The sequence below is a fragment of the Dama dama genome, chromosome 4, assembly GCF_033118175.1.
Source record: "Dama dama isolate Ldn47 chromosome 4, ASM3311817v1, whole genome shotgun sequence".
In the NCBI taxonomy this organism is placed as follows: Eukaryota; Metazoa; Chordata; class Mammalia; order Artiodactyla; family Cervidae; genus Dama; species Dama dama.
The window spans coordinates 59,108,267-59,128,320 of record NC_083684.1 but is presented as its reverse complement, the minus strand read 5'-3'; the positions used below and the strand labels follow the sequence as shown (position 1 = coordinate 59,128,320).

The 20,054-nt window shown below is 50.3% G+C and overlaps 1 protein-coding gene across 3 annotated transcripts; it reads right to left on the bottom strand.

Moving 5' to 3' along the window:
• Window positions 1–91: 91 nt before the first annotated feature.
• Window positions 92–18,387, bottom strand: CCDC61 (coiled-coil domain containing 61). Of its 3 annotated transcripts, none has more exons than XM_061139646.1 (14): window positions 18,279–18,387; window positions 10,389–10,547; window positions 10,055–10,137; window positions 7,069–7,226; window positions 6,331–6,492; window positions 3,361–3,571; window positions 3,200–3,282; window positions 2,320–2,489; window positions 2,126–2,201; window positions 1,682–1,821; window positions 1,529–1,607; window positions 1,299–1,353; window positions 498–573; window positions 94–383 (listed from the first exon to the last, which is right to left on the bottom strand). In XM_061139646.1, the coding sequence occupies exons 2-14, from the start codon at window positions 10,534–10,536 to the stop codon at window positions 286–288; spliced, it is 1,539 nt and encodes a 512-aa protein (XP_060995629.1). In that variant the 5' UTR covers window positions 10,537–10,547; window positions 18,279–18,387; the 3' UTR covers window positions 94–285. The 3 variants fall into 3 exon arrangements, with proteins under 3 accessions (XP_060995630.1, XP_060995629.1, XP_060995628.1); XM_061139645.1 differs by having other exon boundaries at window positions 95–383; window positions 498–576; XM_061139647.1 differs by lacking the exons at window positions 10,055–10,137; window positions 18,279–18,387 and having other exon boundaries at window positions 92–383; window positions 498–576; window positions 10,389–10,507.
• Between the last annotated feature and the right edge of the window lie 1,667 nt (window positions 18,388–20,054).

Here is a 20,054-nt window from a genome sequence, read left to right as displayed (position 1 = left end):
CCATTCCAGTCACCAGATCATTTCTCCCCACTCCACCCTGACCCTTCAGTCATAAACTGAGGGATCCCAAAGGCAAATATGTTTATTTACAAAACTCACTTACCCTCCCTCCCAGCATGCCATGCCCACGGGAGGGGGTGGGGTGGGGCCTCACACGCCTGAGACCCCTAAGAGCACCAGGAGGGGCGGGGCCTGGGCGGGGGCGGGGCCAGGACACACCGGCCCCGCCCCCACGCCGAATCCAGCGGTGGGTGGGGTTGGAGGTGCAGTAGTCTGCATCCGAGGTCACGACCGCGTGTCCAGTCGGTTCATGTATTCCTGCAAGGCTTTCAGGCGGGCATCTATTTCGGCCATGTCAGCCGCCTGGTGGTCTGAGCTGTACTCTGTGAGAGCAGGCGTGGGTGTGGGGGTCTGTAAGGGGCCCCAAATCCTGCCCTCGGTACCATCCCAGCGGGCTCTGGGACAGGAGAGGGGGAGGTGTGGAGTCCCAGGCTCACCTTTGATGGGAACCCAGCCCCCCGAACTGGCCAGGCGTCTCTGATGGCGACCACGTTCAAGGGGGGTGGACTTCTGCTGCTGGGGATGGCAGGAAAGGGGGTCAGGCACCCTCTATTCCCTCACCCCCCAAACCCCACCAGAAATCCTGAACTAAAGGACCTCACAAAAATAAGGGGTGACATCTGCTAAGCACTTATGCAAAACAAGCTCCTTGTATCTTCACCAGAACCTTCTGAGGTGAATACTATTCCCATTCCCATTTAGCTGATAAACTATTGATAGCTACAGAAGCTAAGTAACTCCCTCAATCACACACGTTATAGCAAGCAGAGGCAGGTTTTAAGACCTGGAAATTTAAAAAAAAAAAAAAACCTGGCAATTTGAGGCCAGAGCCTTGCTGTTAATCCGCATCCCCTGCGACTCAGTGGTATAGAACCTGCTGGCCAATGGAGGAGGTGCGGGTTCCATCCCTGAGTCGGGAAGATCCCCCTGGAGAAGGAAATGGCAACCCACTCCAGTATTCTTGCCTGGGAAATCCCACGGACCGGGGAGCCTGGCGGGCTACAATCCATGGGGTCGCAAAGAGTCGGACACGACTTAGTGACTAAACAACAGACAGCCTCCACCGCACCGTCATTCTCCCCTCCAACCCAAAGGTCTCAAAACTCTGCCTCCAGAGGAAATCCGAACCGCCCTTTACAACCCGGCCCCCTAGAATGGAATCATGGGAGAAAAACAGCGGAGCTTCTGGTGGTTTAATGCTGCCCCTCCTTCTCCAAAGCCCGAGGAAAGACACTCACTGTATTGAACCCACTCCACGTGGTGGGGCTGGGCGGCTTCCCGCGGCGGTGAACGCTGAGAGGAGGGGGTTATCAGAACCAATGCGAAAAGTCTGGGGCACCTCCCATCTCGCACTGTTCCAAGCTTTCAAGGCTCCAGCCTCCATCACCCAATCTCCCCTCAAAAGAGTGTTTCGAATCTCCCCAGACATCCGTTTGGAGGCGGTCCTTTCCCCCAGCCCAAGTTTTACCCTCGAGGGAGGGACTCGGAGAAATCCTCTAACTCGCTGCAGGAGCTGGCGGACGAGTAGCGGCTGCGGAAACTGTCCACTAGGGGGAGACGGAGAGTGTGAGCCTCGCGCACTGGCCACAGTCCTGCCCAGCCCTCCCGCCAGCCCAGTTACCCGAGGAGCTGCGGTTTCGGGAGCGGTTAGCCGCGTCTCCTCGACCGGTCACCGCTGCCGGCGGCCGAGTCTGGCGAGACCAGGAGACGGATGGGCCGTCCCCACTTCCTCCGCTGCCCAATCGGTTCCGCTGCTGCTGCCTGGGGAACGACAAATGAGGCGTCCACCTGTGCGCCCAGTCCCGGGAAGGGCGTGGCTGCGCCCCTGCGGGTCACAGCTAAACAGGCGGAAACCATGCGGAGACACAGACCAGGGAGGGGTGTGAGAGACACGCCAGGGCGAGAGGGGAGTCTGGCGATCAGGAGAGGAGATGGAGGTCGGGCGGGAAGCAGGAGCAGGCGGACAGGTGATGGAGATGGGAGAAGGGGTTGGATGAAGGCCTGCTTCAGAGCGGCAGGGAAAGGGGCAGGGCTACGGGCAGGTGAGGAGGAAACATGCTCTAACTTCATCTTGATCTCTCTCTGCTTCTTCTCCTTGGCTTTCACAAAGGCTGTTGGGTCGAAACGGGGCACGCGACCACCTAGGACCGGGTGGGGGTGGGGTGTGGAGAGAAGAGGAGGTTGGGGTCACCAGATCACGCCCCCACAGTTCTAGTCCCACCCACCTCCTCCCACGGGCAGGGCAGGGCCGTCACGGACCTGTTGGCGAGGGCGAGGGGCGGGCAGGGCGACCTCGACCCCGGCCCCCGCGGCCGCTCTCCCGGGATGAAGAGCGGGCGGCGCCACGGCCACGCGACGTGGAGCGCTCCCGGGACGTGGAAGCCCTATCTTCCCGCGCCGAGGACGGCACCACCGGCAGGGTCCGTCTCCTGGGAGCACAGACGCAACCCACTGTAAGTTTCCCACCGGCGACAACACTCTTCCCGGACTGCACCATCTTCGAACCTTCAGTCCCAACCCCCCCCCCCCCCCCCACGGCGCCCCGGCAGTCAACTCTTAACATTCACATTCTTACACACGGTCCTCACAGACCTCTTTCCCCCGGGCTTCACCGCTCAGAACCCCCCAACCAACCCCCTAAAAAAAACCATCTGTCAGTTCCCTACATTCTAACACATCCTCTCAGAAGACCCTTGTCCCAGAGGTCTCCCAAGCTCCCTGGAAATCATCCCCAATTTTTCAACACGCACCCCAATACATGCCAGCAAAAATCACCGGGATCTCTATCTGCTTAGCCACGCCCTCTTGCTCAACTAACCTTCAGGCTCCGCCCCTCTTCGGTCCCTAGCTCCAGGTCCGGCCTCCCAAATGCCGCCTCAGACCTGCCCATCTCTCTACAGACCCCGCCCATTGTCTTCAACTACGGACTTCTTCCCTAAGCCGCTGGCAGTCCATTAGGTCCCTCCCATCCCTCCATTCCCGCCCACCCTCAGGCCCCACCGGTCCTCTCCATCCTACCTGGGACCCGCCCCGTCGCTAAGGCCCCGCCCAGCCACCTGGGCTCCGCCCCGCCCATCTCGCCCCGGAGCCCACCCGCAGGTTCGCAGCGCCGAGGCCCCGCCCCGGGCGCGCCCCTCACCCCCTCTTGTACTGGGCCAGCTCGGTGTTCAGCGCCTTCAGCCGGGCACGCAGGCTCCGCTCCGACGCCTTCACCTCTTCGAGCTGCCAGGAGGGAAGAGGGGCGTGGAGGTCCAGACTGAAGCCAAAGTCCGGGCCCCGCCGGCCGCCCCGCCCCCTCACCTCCTTGGCCAGGCGGCGGCAATCCTGGCTTCGGCGGCCGGACCCGCGGTGCCCGAGGCCGCGCTCCTGCCGCAACTCCAGTTCCAGGCCGCGCACGAGCCCGCGTAGCGACTCGACCTCCTGGCGCGCCGCCCGCCCGGCCAGCGCCTCTTCGCGCGACCTGCCCAGCTGGGCCTCCAGGTCGCGTTTCTCAGACGCCAAGCGCGACACCCTGGGAGGAGGAGGTAGAAGGCGAATGCCGGGGCCGGGTGAGGGCCAAGGTCCCATACTCTGCCCTCCACCCGGGTGGGCACGCACCGCTTGTTGATCGGTAATTAGAGAAATGCAAATAAAAACCACCAAGAGATGCTGGGTTGACAGGACCTTTTTAAGACAAGGATCCAGCTCTCAACGTCCACACCCACCAGTCCCAACATCACCTGACACTAGGCAGATACACAGGACCGCGGAGGAAGGCGCCCCAGAAACCTGAATCTGATTAACCTATCGGCTTAACAACCACTTCACGGGAAATACAGGGGACTACATGAATCACAGTGATAAAGCCAACAAGACCCCTGGTGGTCCAGTGGTTAAGACTTCGCCCTTGCTTCCACTACAGAGGGGAAGGGGTTCGATCCCTGGTTGGGGAACTAAGATCCCACAAGCCATGTGGCAAAAAAAAGAAAATCCAGAATGTGGCAAACTGTATAAATAAACTGGCTTCTTCCACAAAGCAGCAGCATGAAAAAAGGAGGTAGAGGGGACTATAATAAATTAAGAGACTTAAGAAACATATCAACAAACTGTAATGTGGGGCCGTATCTGAATACTTATTCACACAAGCAAATTACAAAAAGACATTTGTATACCCTGGCATTAAGGTATTTTTGTTAGCTTTGTTGGATGTCATAACAGTGCTTATGTTTGTTTGCTTTTATCAAAAATAACCTTATATGTTAAAAGATACATATTGAAGTGTTTACAGAGGAGATCCAATATCTGGGATTTGCTTCTCAGAGGACAGGAAAGGGTGTAGATCAAATAAGATGGGCAAAATCTGTTAGATAACCATTGAAGCTCGGGCACAAGTACCTGTGTGTTATACTACTACTTCTGTGCATGCTTGGGATTTTTCCTAATTAAACGTTTTTTAAAACCCTGTGGCTCCCCCACACTCTCCAAGGAGCTTCTTCATTTGGTCCCTTCCAGCTGACTTCCCCGCTCCCCTCCTCTCCTCCCACCTCCCTCTCCCACGATGCTCTTTGCAAATGCAGTTCCCTCCTCCTGAACCATCTCTCCTCCTCCTGGCAGGAATGACTCCACTCATCCTCCAAACATCAAGTCCCCAGTGAAGCCTGCCTGGCCCCCCACCCCAGCCAGGGGTGAGGTCAGGTCCCTCAAGTCTCTGCCCACCTCCCGGCTCTCTGTACACTTCCTTCCCAGCACCAATCACTGATCAGCATGATTATCTGTTTTCTGTCTATCCTTCCCCCAGCTCTCTGGTCAAGCCCAGTGTCGGGATCCAGGTTTTGTGGCAAGGCTGACTGTGCTCAACTCTATTCCAGCTCCTACAAGCTGTGTGACCTGGCGCAGCTTCACTTCACATCTCTGTGAAGCTGGATTATAATAATAACACCTACCGATAAGGTTGTAGGAATCTATAAAGAGTGCTTAGACCGTGTCCAGCACTGAGTGATGGCTCAATAAACATCACGTAGGGCTGGGAAGTGTACATGGCACACCATAGGAACTCATTAAATGTTGGATGGGTGAATGAATGAATCTTGGCATCTTTCCAAACTCCCTAACTTCAAGTTGGGAAGAGGACGGTAAGAATTGTCTGGCTATGGCGCTCAGGGCAGAGGGCGCCGTCTTGTGGCCATCCTGGGAAACACATGCACAGGGTTCTCCAGCCCAAAGGGCTCCCACCGCTGAAAGGGGAGAGGTCTAGTCCTTCCTGAGCGCTCAGTCCTGCCACCAGTGCACAGTGGCTGAGGAAGGGAAAGGGGCTTGAGCTGATTGCTTGGATTCTAGGTCGAGGCTGGCCATATTACTTCACTGTGTATGGGGCAAATTCTCTAACCTCTCTGGGCCTGTTTTCTATAAAATGATAGTAGTGCCTACTTTGGGAGGATTAAACGAGTTAAATCATTACGGTACTGAACAGAGTCCCTGGCACACAGTTAAATGCTCAATAAACATTAGCTACTGGTATTATTATTAATACTAAAGATAGTATTAGCCCTCCCCAATGTGTAGGACCCCACCAGATGGAGACCAAGTCTGAAGCATAGAGCAGGCACTCAGTAAATATGCTAGGAGCCTGTGCTTTTCTCACTTCACTCTTTCAGTCCCCTTGTTTTCAAAACATTCTCACCGAGCACAGAGCCTTCACACATGCTTTCCCTCTGCCTAGAACACTCTTCCCCACCCCAAGAACCTACCAGGTTCCTGTTACAGCCTCCCAAAGCAGAGGCTCCCTTTCCTGTCTCACCCCATCTCTATTTGCAATATACTCAGGTGGGTATGTGATCAACGTCTCTGCCCCCTGGGCAAGCACTACCCCATGGGCAGGGAAAGGTCAGCAAAAAAGAGGCGCTTGGTGAAGGTGGATTCAACTGAATAGAGCCCTGCCTCACACTCTGCCTTTGCACCTGCCTTGCCCTTTGCCTGGGACACCCCACCCTCACCAGGCAGTCAGGTCCCCCTCTGCACTCCGCCATCCATGGTGAATCTTCTCTGACTGCAGACATTGTCTCCCCCACTGGACTGGGAGCCCCAGGAGGACAGAACCAGGACTGTCTCAGTCATTGCTGTGTTCCCAGCACCATTAACACATGGCGGGCACAAAGGACGGGCACAGAATAAATATTTGGGGAATGATGGAGGGCCATCTTTCCAACACTGCTAAGCACTGGGTCCTCCGGTGCATGATGGGATGTGTCCCCTCCCCCAGCCCCAGCTGCCCACCCCACCCCCAAGACTCACTGTTCCCGCAGGTGCCAGATCTCAGTTTCCCGGCTGTCCCGAGTGTCCTGGACATCCAGCCCTCGAAGGCGGCTTAGCTCCTCCTTTAGTGAGCGAATGATGCCCTGCAGGACCACAGGGTCCGGCTTGCCCTGGTACGGGAGGGGCAGCGGGTAGTGAATCCTGAGAAGGATTAGAATCATGGCATCTCAGAGGCCAAGAATCCACCTGGGAAAGGACAGGTGACCATTTCTGGCCAAACACTACTACATGAAATTGGTTGAGAGTCTTCTGGGAACACTTTTGTTTTCCTGATGAAAACAGTAGATACAATTAGCAAGCACAGTTCTGTTTCATTCCCTTCTGCTTTGATACAGATGCAATGTCTGGAGGTCCGGCAGCTATTTTGTGACCAGAAAGAGATTAAGAATGAGGTCAAAAAGCCAATACGTCAAAGATGACAAAAGAAAAACAAAAAGAGAAGGAGCCTGAGTCCCTAATGAAGCTGTTAAGTAGCAGCCACCTACCTAGACATCTTGTTATGTGATAAACTATTGTTTAAGGCCCTGGAAACGGTTATCCTGATACTTGCAGCCAAACACAATACTAAATTACATAAACCTCAACACTGAAGATTCCAAAGGCAAGGCTTAAGCAATATCCCCACCTTGCCTTGGGTACCAGGGGTTCCTAAGTCCGAGCCACATCCTCTTCCACCTGACCACCAGCTATCAGCCTGGTGGGTACCCTTGTACCCACCTGTCAAACTCCACAGAGTAGATGAGGATCAGGTAGCGCTTGGAGTTGAGCTGGGCAGACCTTGAGGCCAAGGGGCCTGGGCGGCCCCCCATCTTTCGGTTCCGCAGGGACTCCAGATCTGTGTAGGTCAGCAGGTCAAGGGTGACCGACTCACTGCTCTGTTGGAGAGAATGGAGGAGTTGCCAAAAGACTCAACATGGCCACTCCCAGAGCACACAACCACACACACACCTGGGCCATGCCCTGATCATTTGTTGGGCTAGATGGGCTTGCCTACCCTGAGGCTATGGGCCCCTGTGGTGCAGGATATTATGAGAGGGACAAACTGGAAAGGACCTCAACTCTCAGCTACAGGAGACAGCTTAGTGCTGTGACTTCCAAGTGTTGTCTACACACCCCTGGGGGTCCCCGAGACCCTTTTAGGGGAGTACATGCAGTCAAAACAACTTGAGGAATAATACTAAGATGTCATCTGCCTTGTCTTGCTGTGCTGACTTGTGTACTGATGGTACAAAAGTCATGGTGGGTAAAACTGCTGGTGCCCATTAGCAGAATTCAAGCCAGGGGCATCGAATGTACTAGCAACTGTTGTATATTCCACTCCTGCCGTACAGTCTCCACTGGGGGAGGGGGGGTGGGGGCGGGGAGGCAGAGAGAAACACACAAAGTAATAGATAAAAACAGAAAATGGAACCTAGGAATGTCCCTGATGAACCTGCAAAACTTATTAATTTTTTTGAATCTTGACCCTTGAGTACACAGATGTTTACTACTGTGTGTGACAAAATAGAAAGTCCACATTTGGCTGCATATCAAAGTATGACACTTTCTAAGAAAAGCACTTGTAGGACTGAACTTGGAGCTAAATTAGCCACTTTTTCATGGAACACTATTTTTACTTGAAAAGGTACTGACAGGCAAAACTATGGTTATTTAGTCTTTGATGTTTGGCAAGCATTTTCTCAAAAATGAACAAAGTGAGCCTGTCACTTGAAGAAAAACAGCTAACAGTATTTGTTGGCAACGATAAAATTCAACCTTTAAAGTGAAAATTCAAATTTTAGAAAACTTGTGCCTGCCACTGCGGGCTTAACAGCTTCTCAATGTTGAAAGATTTTCCTGGCCAGATCAGTGAGGATATTAACAAATGTGACTTCCTGATACTGTATAATGAAATGTGTCAACCTCTGAAAGATCTGCACAATTCCATGAAGTAATATTTCCCAAATGACCAACTCCTAATGTTACAAGTGATATTACCAACCCAGAATGTTACAAATAGGTAAAAAGATCTTGCAAAGTACAAGATATGCCAATAGATTTTAATATGACAGAATAGGAAAAATTCATTGATATGGTCTCAGATTCCACATTGCAAGAAACCTTTCAGAAACTATGACGTATCCGATTTTAATGTGTGAGCAAAATTATCTGAAAAAACTATTAAAGGACTCCCTTTGCCAGCTACATATCCTTCTAAGAAGGATTTTTTTTCCCCTGCATGTATGGCAACCAGGACATATCACAACAGACTGAAGAAGCACATGAGAACCTAGCAGTTATCTATTAAGCCAGACATTAAAGAGATTTGCGATAATGTTTTTTTAAAAAAACGACATTTCTTTCTAAATAATTTTGGTTTTGAGACTACTATTCATAGAAATATTACTTAGGTCAATAACTGCTTTGTTATTGTTGTTTTTAAATGAGTTCATAAATATCTTTATATTTTTCTCAGTTTTAATTTATAACATGGCAAACAAATACTGCTAGATGAAACAGGCATAAACAAAAGCTCTTTGGTATCCTTGGTAATTTTTAAGCATATAAAAGGGTCCTGAGACCAAAAAGTTTGAGAACCTCTGGGTTAAATAAATCATGATGCATGGGTACACTTGAATGCTAAGCAACCACTAACAAAGATGACAAACTCAAAAGTTACAATAATAATAAAAATAGACAACACCTGTTTAGTGCTTATTGTGAGTCAGGCACTATTCTAAGCTTTTTACATATAACTCATTTAACCCGCATAACACTATGAAAAGGCGACTATCATTCCCACATTACGGATAGGGAGCCTAAGACATGGAGGGGAAGTAATTGGCCCCAGGCACCCAAGCAGTAAGTGGTAGTGATGAGTCTGACTTTAGCATCCATAATCTTGGCCACTATGCTATGCTGCCTATAGACACCAAAATGTTAACAGTCTAAGGCGGGGGATAGAAAGGGAATTAAGACTCTCACTTTATAAGTCACACACATTAATATCATCACAATTTTATGAGTGTAACTTTATCCATAATCAGAGAAATAATGCAGTTCACAGTTTTCAAATGATGTCTGAATAGTATCTACGTTCCAACCTGCTTCTTTTATTCCTATTAATACTTTCAACTACTTGACATTTTTTTTTTTCAATCGTCTGTCTAGCGGGAGCATTAGAATGTCAGGTTCGTGAGGGCAGATTTTGTGTCTTTTGTTCAGTGTTGTATTCCCAGTGCCTGGCACACAGATTCCCAGTAGATAAAATGATTAGCTACATCCACTGATATGACTAAATTTTTATGAAATACTGTTGGATCTTTGTAAAAGGTTACAGAATACCTTGGGAAATTTATCAACTCTGTAAAATTAGAGATCTACAAATATACATACCACACATGTTCACAAGTGAATAGAGAAATGGAGAGATGGCTGGAGTGATTTTCATCAAAATACTAACAAAATATTACCAGGAGTGAGCATGAGGAATGCAGGGATTTTTACTTTCTTTACATTTCTCTGTGACTTGAATTTTCTCCATGAGAATCACTGTCATCACAATTACAATGAGAATAAGCCATGTACATTTGGGAAAGAAGAAAAGACAGCCCTCCATTTCCTCAATGAAAGAAAAGTAGAAGGTCTTACATACATCAGACGGGCATCTACCCTCCCAGGGACCCAGAGGACAGAAACCTCCTCCCCCAACTCTGGCCCCTACCTGGGTGAGGGCCGACTCCAGCATGTTACAGAAGATGCTGAACTGTTTGAAGTTCCCTGTCTTGTGAGTCAAATCTTCGATGACTAGGTAGAGAGAAAAGTCCTTCCTGAGGTCTGATCACTTGCCCAGCCCAAGGGCAATGCACCCAAGCTTTCCACCTTTCTCCAACACCAGTGCCTCTGGCCCGAGGGATGAGTCCTGGACACCCTCCCCACCTTAGAGAGCTCTGGTCAGGCAGAAGGGGCAGGTGGGCACAATCCTGACTGGCCTCATCTTCTGGGAGACACTGATTCTGGGAAAGGACAGGCGAGCCCACCCAGGCAGGCATACTCACAGCTGGCATCGAACTCGCCCCGCCACTGGTCGGCCGTCATCCGGTCCTCCACCTCCAGCTCTAGCACCTGCCCGGACACCGTCACCCGCACGGCGTGCTCCACACCCCGGAAGACGTAGTCTACCTGCAGGCCAGCTGGCTGGTCCATGGCCAGTGTCGCTGGAGAGGCGGATGAGACAGAGACCCAGAGGGGCTGAGAGCCCAGGCTCAGGAGCTGGAAGGCCAGAATCCTGGTCCCACCAGGCACCACCTTAGGAAAGAGACTCTGCCTCTCTGCTTCGTTTCCTCATCTGAAAAATGGGTACAGAAACAGCACCTACCTCATAGAGCTGGCATGAGGATGACATGGAACAATACACATAAAGGCCCTGGGAACTGTGTTCTGCACGTTATTATGCCTAATATATGCTGATTAATAGAATATATGATTTCCAATAAGAGAATCATGATTAATACTATTATTATTAATCCTTATATGCATTATATATTTATTACTTATTCATTTATTCAAACATTTGCAAAGAAAGGTCAAGCGGGAAAGAGAGATGGAGCATTGAGATCAGGCTGGGCAGGGATTTTAAATAGGGGGTCAAGGACAGGCCTTCTGTGGAGGTGACATTTGGGCAGAGAACTGAAGGAGGTCAGGGAACAAACCATGTGGCTACCCCTAAGCAGAGTGGCCCAAGTCAAGAGAAGAGCCAGTGCATGGTTAACAGATTCTCCATGAGACACCTGAAGCATTTACACTGAATTAATAATTGATCTTCTTCATTAGTCCATTGCGAGTATAAGTACTTTCTCTTAGCCAACAGGACTACTACTCACCGTTAGTGCTAGAGGAGCTGGAGGAGGGGGCCAGGCCTCCATCCTCAGCCTGAGTTCTAGGGAACCATTCAGAATGCCAGCCCTGGGCTGCCTGGGTTCATAACCAGGTTCAGCTCTGGGCATGTACATGCGCGAGAAACTTAACCTCTCCTGGAGCCAGATTCCTTATCTTTAAAGCACATGCCCTGACATACAGAGTGAAGTAAGTCAGAAAAAGAAAAACAAATATCGTATATTAACGCACATATATGGCATCTAGAAAAACGGTACGGATTTGGAACCATTTGGTACGGAATGGAACCTACCTGCAGGGCAGGAATAGAGACGCAGATGTAGGAAATGGTCTTAAGGACACAGGCAGGGGGAAGGAGAGAGTGGGACGAATTGAGAGAGTACCACTGACATATATACACTCTAACTCGTAAAACAGATATAGCACGGGGAGCTCAGCTTGGCTTTGTGATGACCTAGAGGGGTGGGGTGGAGGGTGGGTGGGAGGGATGCACAAGATGAGGGGGATATATGTACATTTATAGCTGATTCACATTGTACAGCCGAAACTAACACAACATTGTAAAGCAATTGTACTCCAGTTTAAAAATAAAAAAATAAAGCACATGCTATCCTGGGTGCTGAGGATATGATGAGAAACCAGATTCTATCCCTACCCTCAAAAGGGTGGCAATAGTTAGAGACCTAAAAATTTCAAGAGGAGAAAGAGGATGCTAGGGGGGTGGGGGTTGCTCTTTTAGCTAAGGTGGCCAAGGAAGGGCCACCCCCTCCTCACTGAGCAGAGGCCTGGAGGGAAGAGGGGAGACAGGTGAATATCTGGGGAACAGGCTCCAAGTAGAGGGAACAGCCAGGCAAAGGCTCCAAGGTGGGATGTTCCTAGTTCGTTCTGAAAACAGCAAGGAGGTCAGCGTGAGGAAAGGAGAGGGGAAAGTGAGATCAGAGATGTAACGGGCCAGATGATGTTCCTGCAGGCCTTTGTAAGCCCATAGGAGGATAACAGCATTCATCTCCTTGGATTGGCATAAAGATTAAATGAATTAATCATGTTAAAATCCTCAGCAAAATTGAGCCATGCGTGACACACACCAAGCATTCAATATGTATCGGCATCATCATCACTTTTTTTTTATTGAAATGTAATTGATGGACATTATGTTAGTTTCACAGTGACTTGACATCCGTACACATGATGGAATGATCACCACGATAAATCTAGGAACCATCTGTCCCCATACAAAGTTACTTCAATATTATTGACCATACTATGTGGCTTGCTTTATAACTGGAGGTTTGTACCTCTTAATTCTCTTCATCTTTTTCATCCCCACACCTGACCATCATTATTCTTGTTATTACTACTTTGTTTTGTTTCTGAGCTTGAGAGGGACTAGAAAGACAAGGCAAGCCCATTCTCTCCCAAGTGTACAGATGGAGAAACTGTGGCTCCTCAAGAAAAAGAGCGCCATCCAGAGTCCCACAGGTGCTCCAAAGACAAAGCCACCAACGGCTGCCCCCCACTCAGATCACTGGGACCCCTCCTGTGCTTAACTTCCTTCTCCTCCCATCACCTCCTTTGGTTCTCACACTTTCCCCAGTTTAGTCCTTCCTGAAGTCTGATATTAGAAAATTTAATATTTTGAGAAAAAGACAAGCCCTGGGAATTCGCTGCTGGTCCAGTGGCTAGGACTCCTTGCTTTCACTGCAGAGGGCCTGGGTTCAATCCCTGGTTGGGGAACTAAGATCCTGCAAGCCACGCACAGTGCAGTCAAAAAATAAATCAATAAAATTAAGTGCCACTATTAAAAAAAAAAAATGAGCCCTAAATCTCTTAGGTCAGTGATTTTTAATCTTTTTAGAGTCCTAGAGCCTTTGCAAATCTAATGAGATCTCTGAAGTCTCCCCAGATAAATGAATAGATCCAAAACCTTTGCCAAGCAATTTCAGGGCCTGCCAGAATACCACTTCTGAAGCCCATCCACAGACCCCCTTTCTCAAAGACCCAAGGACAATTGCCTGAGCCCCAGACATCTTGCGAGGCTTCTCTGACCCTAGGTCCAGGCTAACTTTATTTGGGGAAGGCGTCTCTGGTGCTTTGGAGGCGCTGATGAAATCTGGAGACCACTTTCCCTCGGAAAATTCACACTCTCACAACTGTACTTTCATTTTCCGGAGTTTCAGAAGTGGGGCTTAATAATTACTGACCTACTGGCAAATAAACAGCTACACATTCAACATACCCTCATTCCCTGGCCCTCAATACGGGTGCCAGGCAGCGCTAGCCCCGCCCCACCGGGTGCTCTAAACCCCGCCCACCCACTCTGCCCCGCCCACGCCGCAAGCCAATCAGCGGCCGCGCAGTCCGGGTTACCAAGGAGTCAAAGACAGCTGCGGAACACCTGACAAGCCACGCAGCCTAACCGGCCCTAATTCACCATCCTACTCATCGTACCTAATCCGGGAGACAGAGGAGGAAGAGGGCCTGCCCCACCCCATCCCGGCTGCTAACCCGGCTCCGCCCTCCTCCTTACCCACTCCCGCACATAAGCCCCCCATTCATAGCCCTTCAGTTGATAACAGGGACTTTCTCATCCAATTGTGCTGATGACACACCCGCCCACCTCAGTCCCCAGATATTAAGCCGCTGAATATTTTGCCCGAATTCAACCCTCTTCTTACACCTGCCTCCCTCACCTGCACAAACTTTATCCGCTCCCCTCCCTCCATTCCCTTCTAGACAGAATAACCTCCACACTCCCCAGCCAGTTCGACTCTCCCCTCCTGACCCCAGCTCTCCAACACTCATTCCCTATATTCTGGCCACGACCCCCTCTCCCAGTCCCCCATGTTCTACTGGGGCTCCCCCTACATTCTACTTGAATTTTGTCCCCCCTATGCTGTTCCGCCTGGATTCCGTCCGCATATCGGCCCAAGGTTCTACTCCACACACAGCCCATTTTTCAGCCTGTATTCCATAACCCTCGTATTTCATCTGGATTCCGTCCCCTCTCAAATTCTATGTAAACTCCCTCTCTCTCCCGCCCCCCACATTTTCCATTTCTCTTCCCTTGATCACCACGCCCGGACCCTGCGATCCTCCAGACCCTGAGCCCCTCCTCCCTCCTTCACGCCCGACCCCACCCCCACTGTCCTTCTACCTGCATCCCCCATCCTTGCTCTGTGACTCCAAGCAGTGAGTGCTCTGTGACCGCCGACCAGTGGCCCATGCTAGTTGCTGGTTTTGTTCCAGTACCAAGTCTCTCCTAGATCCTCTCCGCCTCAGCTTCCTGACACGTTCCCCCTCCCCAACCCAGCCCGGATGCCTTGCCTTAGAGGCGCCGCCCCCCCCCACCCCCACCCCCGTCAATCCGTGACGTCAGAACCTCCACTTCGTGCTCTAAGTGTGGACTCTCCAGCGCCCCACTCTGGTCCACACACCTAACCCCATTTCCCTGGCCTCATGACATCATGGTTTTAGGGCACGAGGGCATGCGCGCACACACACACTCATTTTCCAACTCCCAGCCCTCTCATCTTTCACTAAAGTGACCCACCTGTGCATTTTCAATGTTACATTACCACCCCAGCTCCTCTTCCCAAACTCTGCTCCCTGGATATTTCAGATTTCACAGCCATCACCCCAGGACCGACCAGAGCTGACAATCCTCTACGCTGGGCTCCCCCAAAACAAATCCACATCACCACCTCCCACACCAGACATGGGTAAATCCCCACCCCTGATGGTTGTTTCCCCACTATCTGCCACCCCCAAACAGTCCAGCCAGTCATGACCTAGTGCACACATGCACACACATGCACACATGCGCGCACGCACACACACGGCCTGGCCTAAGTAACTCCTCCTAGCCCCATTCCAAGCTCATGGCCCCTGCCCCCCACCATCACATGGGTGAATTAGGGCTGAACAGATCCCCCTCTCCCTTAGCCCTGCACTCCAAAATACAGACCAAAGCCTTCCACATTATCCCCTTGGAATGTACAGACCCCAAAACCCTTTAAGACACCCCACCATGCAGACATCCATAGCGCACACTGAGGCCCATCACCACTCTCCGGGATATCAGACTCTACCTCCCCTACCACCTCTCAAACGAGTTTGGCCTGAGATAAGCACCATGCCCACGAACAACCAATGAGTCACTGTTAGTTCCGCTCTCTGGTAGGTACTGTAACCATCCCCCCTTTTACGGAAGATGAAATTGAGACTTGCCTGGAATCCTGCAGTGAGGGTCTGGCACATTCACTCTCTACTCATTCCTCAGTGGCCCTTCCCTGACTACCTTCCAGTTCCTCCCCTAACCCTCTGCTCCTTTTCCTTCCAGAACAAATCAAAATGGGGCCTCACACCTTAAGCACGGTACGTGATGTAAGTTGGGGACTCCAGGGTTCAGATCCTAACCTGCAATGTGACCCCGGGCAAGGCATTTAGCCTCTCCCAACCTCTCCCCATTGGTAAAGCAGGGATGAGAAGAACTCCTGCCTCACATAGGATTATTGTGGGAACTGAATTAGTCAGTATATATAAGGTGCTTCAAATAGTGCCTGGCACTCGGTCAGCTGTAACCATCTGTGCAACTAGCTGATAATAAGTTGGCAAGCCAGAGGCCCACGAAGGCACAGCCATTTTGATCATTCTTGTATCTTCAGCTCCCCAGGCCTGGCACAGATCAGCAGCTGCTTGTGAATTCATGCTCGATACCAGGAGACAGGGTTCAAGGCACTGGAGATACAGGCAAGGTCTTCTCCTCTCAGCTCACCCCTCTGTCACCTTCCAGGTCTCAGCTCCAGTGTCCCCTCCTGCAGGAAGCCCTCCCTGACTCGCAAGCTGAGTAAAGGACTGCCTCAACCACTTCAGGGTTCCCAACACCAGCCAGCACCAGGCCAACTACAAAAGGGGAGCTGAATGATGAAGAGTTCCACCCCGAGCTCTGAACTGACCTGTTTCTCAAAGTAAGGGCTGCAAACCTTCAGCTTCAACACGGGAGCTGGTGACAAGGCAGTATCCTGGGCCTGGTCCCAAAGCTAGAGGCAGAATCTCTGGAGGTGGGCCCAGGAGTCTGCATTTCCCACAAGCTTCCCCAGCACAAACTAGAGCTGAGATGATCTGCCCCTGGCCACCATATTCTGCCCAGTTTATGACCCCATCTAGACCCCAACACACAACCCAATACCCTCCCAAAGCTTAACAATCCTGCCCTATATCACAGGGAGACCTCTCAAGAAATGTAACGGTGAAACAGTACAAGTAACACCTTTAAGCACTATGCCTATTTCCAGTTGCTGAGTTATATCCACTGGGTTACTTCGACGGCCCTCACTTGGAGCCCACACTCTAGTGAGGGACGTCAAAGTAGCCCAGTGGATATAAACAAACACTAATCTACATCAGGTAGTGGTAAGTGTTATGAAAAAAAATAAAGCCAGAGGGTGACAGGAGCTATTTTGGTTTGGGTTGTCAGTGAGAGCCTGGAGGAATTCAATGCAGACAGACGGGACCGCAAGTACGTTTCCCAAGTGGAGATTTTATTGCTATGTTTGAGGGACAGCAAAGGGGTTGGGGCAACTGAAGCAGGATGAACAAGTGGGATTGGTGGGATTTGAGAGCACGGAGGAGGGGGAGCTGAATCAGGTGGGGCCTCGTAGGCTTGGCGAAGACCTTTACTGCATGAGATGGGAGCCATGGGAGGGTTATGAACGGGGGAGCAACATGATCTGACTTTTGAACTAACTTGACCGTGGGGTCAAGGGTAGAGGTAGGGAAGTCAGTGAGAAGGCCACTGCAACAAACCAGGTAAGAACAGGTGATGGCTTTGGCCAGAATGTAGCCAAGGAGGTGGTGAGATATGACTGGATTCTGGATGTGGTGTTTTTCTTTTTTTCAAGCTATGCTGTGTGACATGTGGGATTTTAGTTTCCCAACCAGGGATCGAACCCGCACCCACTACATTGGAAGCGCAGAGTCTTATAACACTGAACCACCAGGGAAGTCCCATGTGTTCTGAAGGTTGATCCATGAGATTTGCTGACTGACGGACAGTACATGGGTGAGAGAACAGGAAGGAGTGAAGGCCGACTCCAAGGTTTCTGTCCTGAGTACCTGGAAGGATGGAACTGTCATCAACTAGGTTTGGAGGCTGAAGGGGAAAACTCCAAGTTGAGTTTGGGACACGTTTTTGACGTCTGTGGGTCAGCTGGACTTCCAAGTAGAGAAGAGCCAGCCACGGCACACATGAGCCTTCAGTTCAGGGTAGAGACTCCAAATGGAGATGTATGCACTTAGAAACATCACTACACAGAGAGTATATGAAACCAAGAGACGGGGTGAGGCCGCCAGGTGAATGGTATAGCCAAAGAGGAGACAAGGTCATTCTACTGCTGAGGAAGCTGAGGCACAGAGGGTTAAACAACTCACCCAGTGGCAGGGCCAACGTTCAAACTCAAGCAACCCATGCCAGAGCCCACACTCTTAACCACCCCTGGCGTTATTAAGAAGTCTGAGTTAATTCACATGCAACATTTGGTAGGTGCCTGGCACACAGTTAGCCCTCAGTAAACGTTACGTGTATCACAAGCCTTCACAAGTCGTCAAAACACACCCTCAGCCCTGGAGTCTTCAACTCATTCCTTCCAACAATATTGTTCTTCACCTGCCCTGCATCCAAATCAAAGCTTGTTAACTGATGGCAGGGACCTCCACCACTCCACATCGCAATGTAATAACCCCCTGTCTTAAAACCTCCCATTAAATTGCAAGTCTGACCTACAAGGGCATTTCTACGTTTCACCATCTGCTGTATCCTACTTTACACACTTTCCCCTTTCAAGAGCCTCATGCGAAACAGAAAACACCCCCCGACTCACTTACTACCCTGTCTTACAACCTCTCACGAAAGCTCCTACCCGTGTTAAAGGCAACCCCTACCGATTCTCACACTACCAGGTCAGATGCCTGCTCAGCCCATTCTCCCCGAGCACCCCCTCCCCCCCAGGATCGCTAGCCCGACCCGCGAACCCACAGCCCTAGCAGTCTCTCACCTTCTCCAGGGACACCCCTCCTCGCGAGCGGTTCAACTGCCGAAGCTCCAGCCCCGCCCCAGGATCCGGCCTTCTCGCTGCTGATTGGTTCTGGCTTACTCGCAGCCAAGTTCTCATTAGTCAAAATAGACGCCCGTCACTTCAGCCCCTCCAGAGCTTGCAATTGGTCAACTCGGAAGAGACGTTCCGAAATGGGTCGGGTCGTCAGTCCCCTCTCCAATCATTATTGGCTGGAAACTACTGCCAATCATAGAAAGAAGGTTGTTCCTCGGACAGGAGGAAATCCCGGAAGTACCTCTTTGACTCCGCCCACAACGCCATGCGGCAGAGCAGGCCACGCCCATGTGGGCGGGGCGGGAAAAAGTGTCAGACGCGCATGCGCAGAGGGAGGTCTGCGCCGCGGGTTAAGATGCTACGGAAATGTTCTTAGCATGAACACTGGTTGAGATTTATCGTCGGTCGGTGTGTTCCAAGCCTGCACTTAGCAGTTTGCAGGCCTTGGCTTATTTAAAGTTAGCAAAAACCCTGCACTGTGGGAGCTATTATAATTCCCATTTTGTCACTAAGGAAATAGGCTCAGAGAGGTACAGCCACTGGCCCGGGATCACACAGCTTGAAAACTACCCCTGTTTTGGTTTAAGAGTTATCAACAGGATGGATATAGCTTACAGAATTTGATAGGGGAGTAAGGGAGGGGAGCGTTCTTTAAGAAAAGGAATACAAAATCACTAACACAAAATTAAGTATGGATATGAAATTTTACTTAGAATGTGAAATAATAACATATTACATATTTTAAAGAGCTGGCAAATACCACAAACATTGCAAATCCCAGGAGATAATGTAATGTTTTTTATTAATTTACTGCCTGACACACCTCTGTGGTTATGTTTCCTACTTTTTTGGCTGCATGTCCTTATTTCATAATATCCTTACCTCATAATAGGATTTCCCTGGTGGCTCAGACAGTAAAGCATCTGTCTACAATGCGGGAGACCTGGGTTCGATCCCTGGGTCGGGAAGATTCCCTGAAGAAGGAAATGGCAACCCACTCCAGTACTCTTGCCTAGAAAATCCCGTGGATGGAGGAACCTGGTGTCCATGGGGTCCCAAAGAGTCAGACATGACTGAGCAACTTCACTTTACCTCATAATATCCTCATCTACAGAGACAGAAAAGTAAATTATCTTTCCTCTAGCATACTTGATGGAACTTTTTTTAAGTCATTATCATTTAGAAAAATTTCACAAGACAGACAGTACTGGTGATGTCATCTAAGTATTTTGGAAATTTGGGGAAAGTTTCATGAAATTTGTGGTTCAGAGGGTAAAGTGCCTGTCTACAATTCGGGAGACCTGGGTTCTGTCCCTGGGTCGGGAAGATCCCCTGGAGAAGGAAATAGCAACCCACTCTGGTACTCTTGCCTAAAAAATCCCATGGATGGAGAAGCCTGGTAGGCTACAGTCCATGGGGTCGCAAAGAGTCGGATACAACTGAGCTGACTTCACTTTCAATTCATCTTAGCTACACATTTTGGAAAATGTTTCTACATGCTAACTTCTGGCTCAGTCCTTTTAATTCCTGATTCACTTTCATTATGCAGGTGCTTCTGGAGTAGATCACTTGAGGACCATTCATACAACAACAAACTGGCCTTGTACCTAGTGAGTTAGCACCTTGGACTATAGGATCATTCTGGAAGCCATTCCAGACACCAGGACTACTGGTTAGGTAATTCAAGTATAGCTCAAAGTGTCTATGAACTATGGGTTTCCC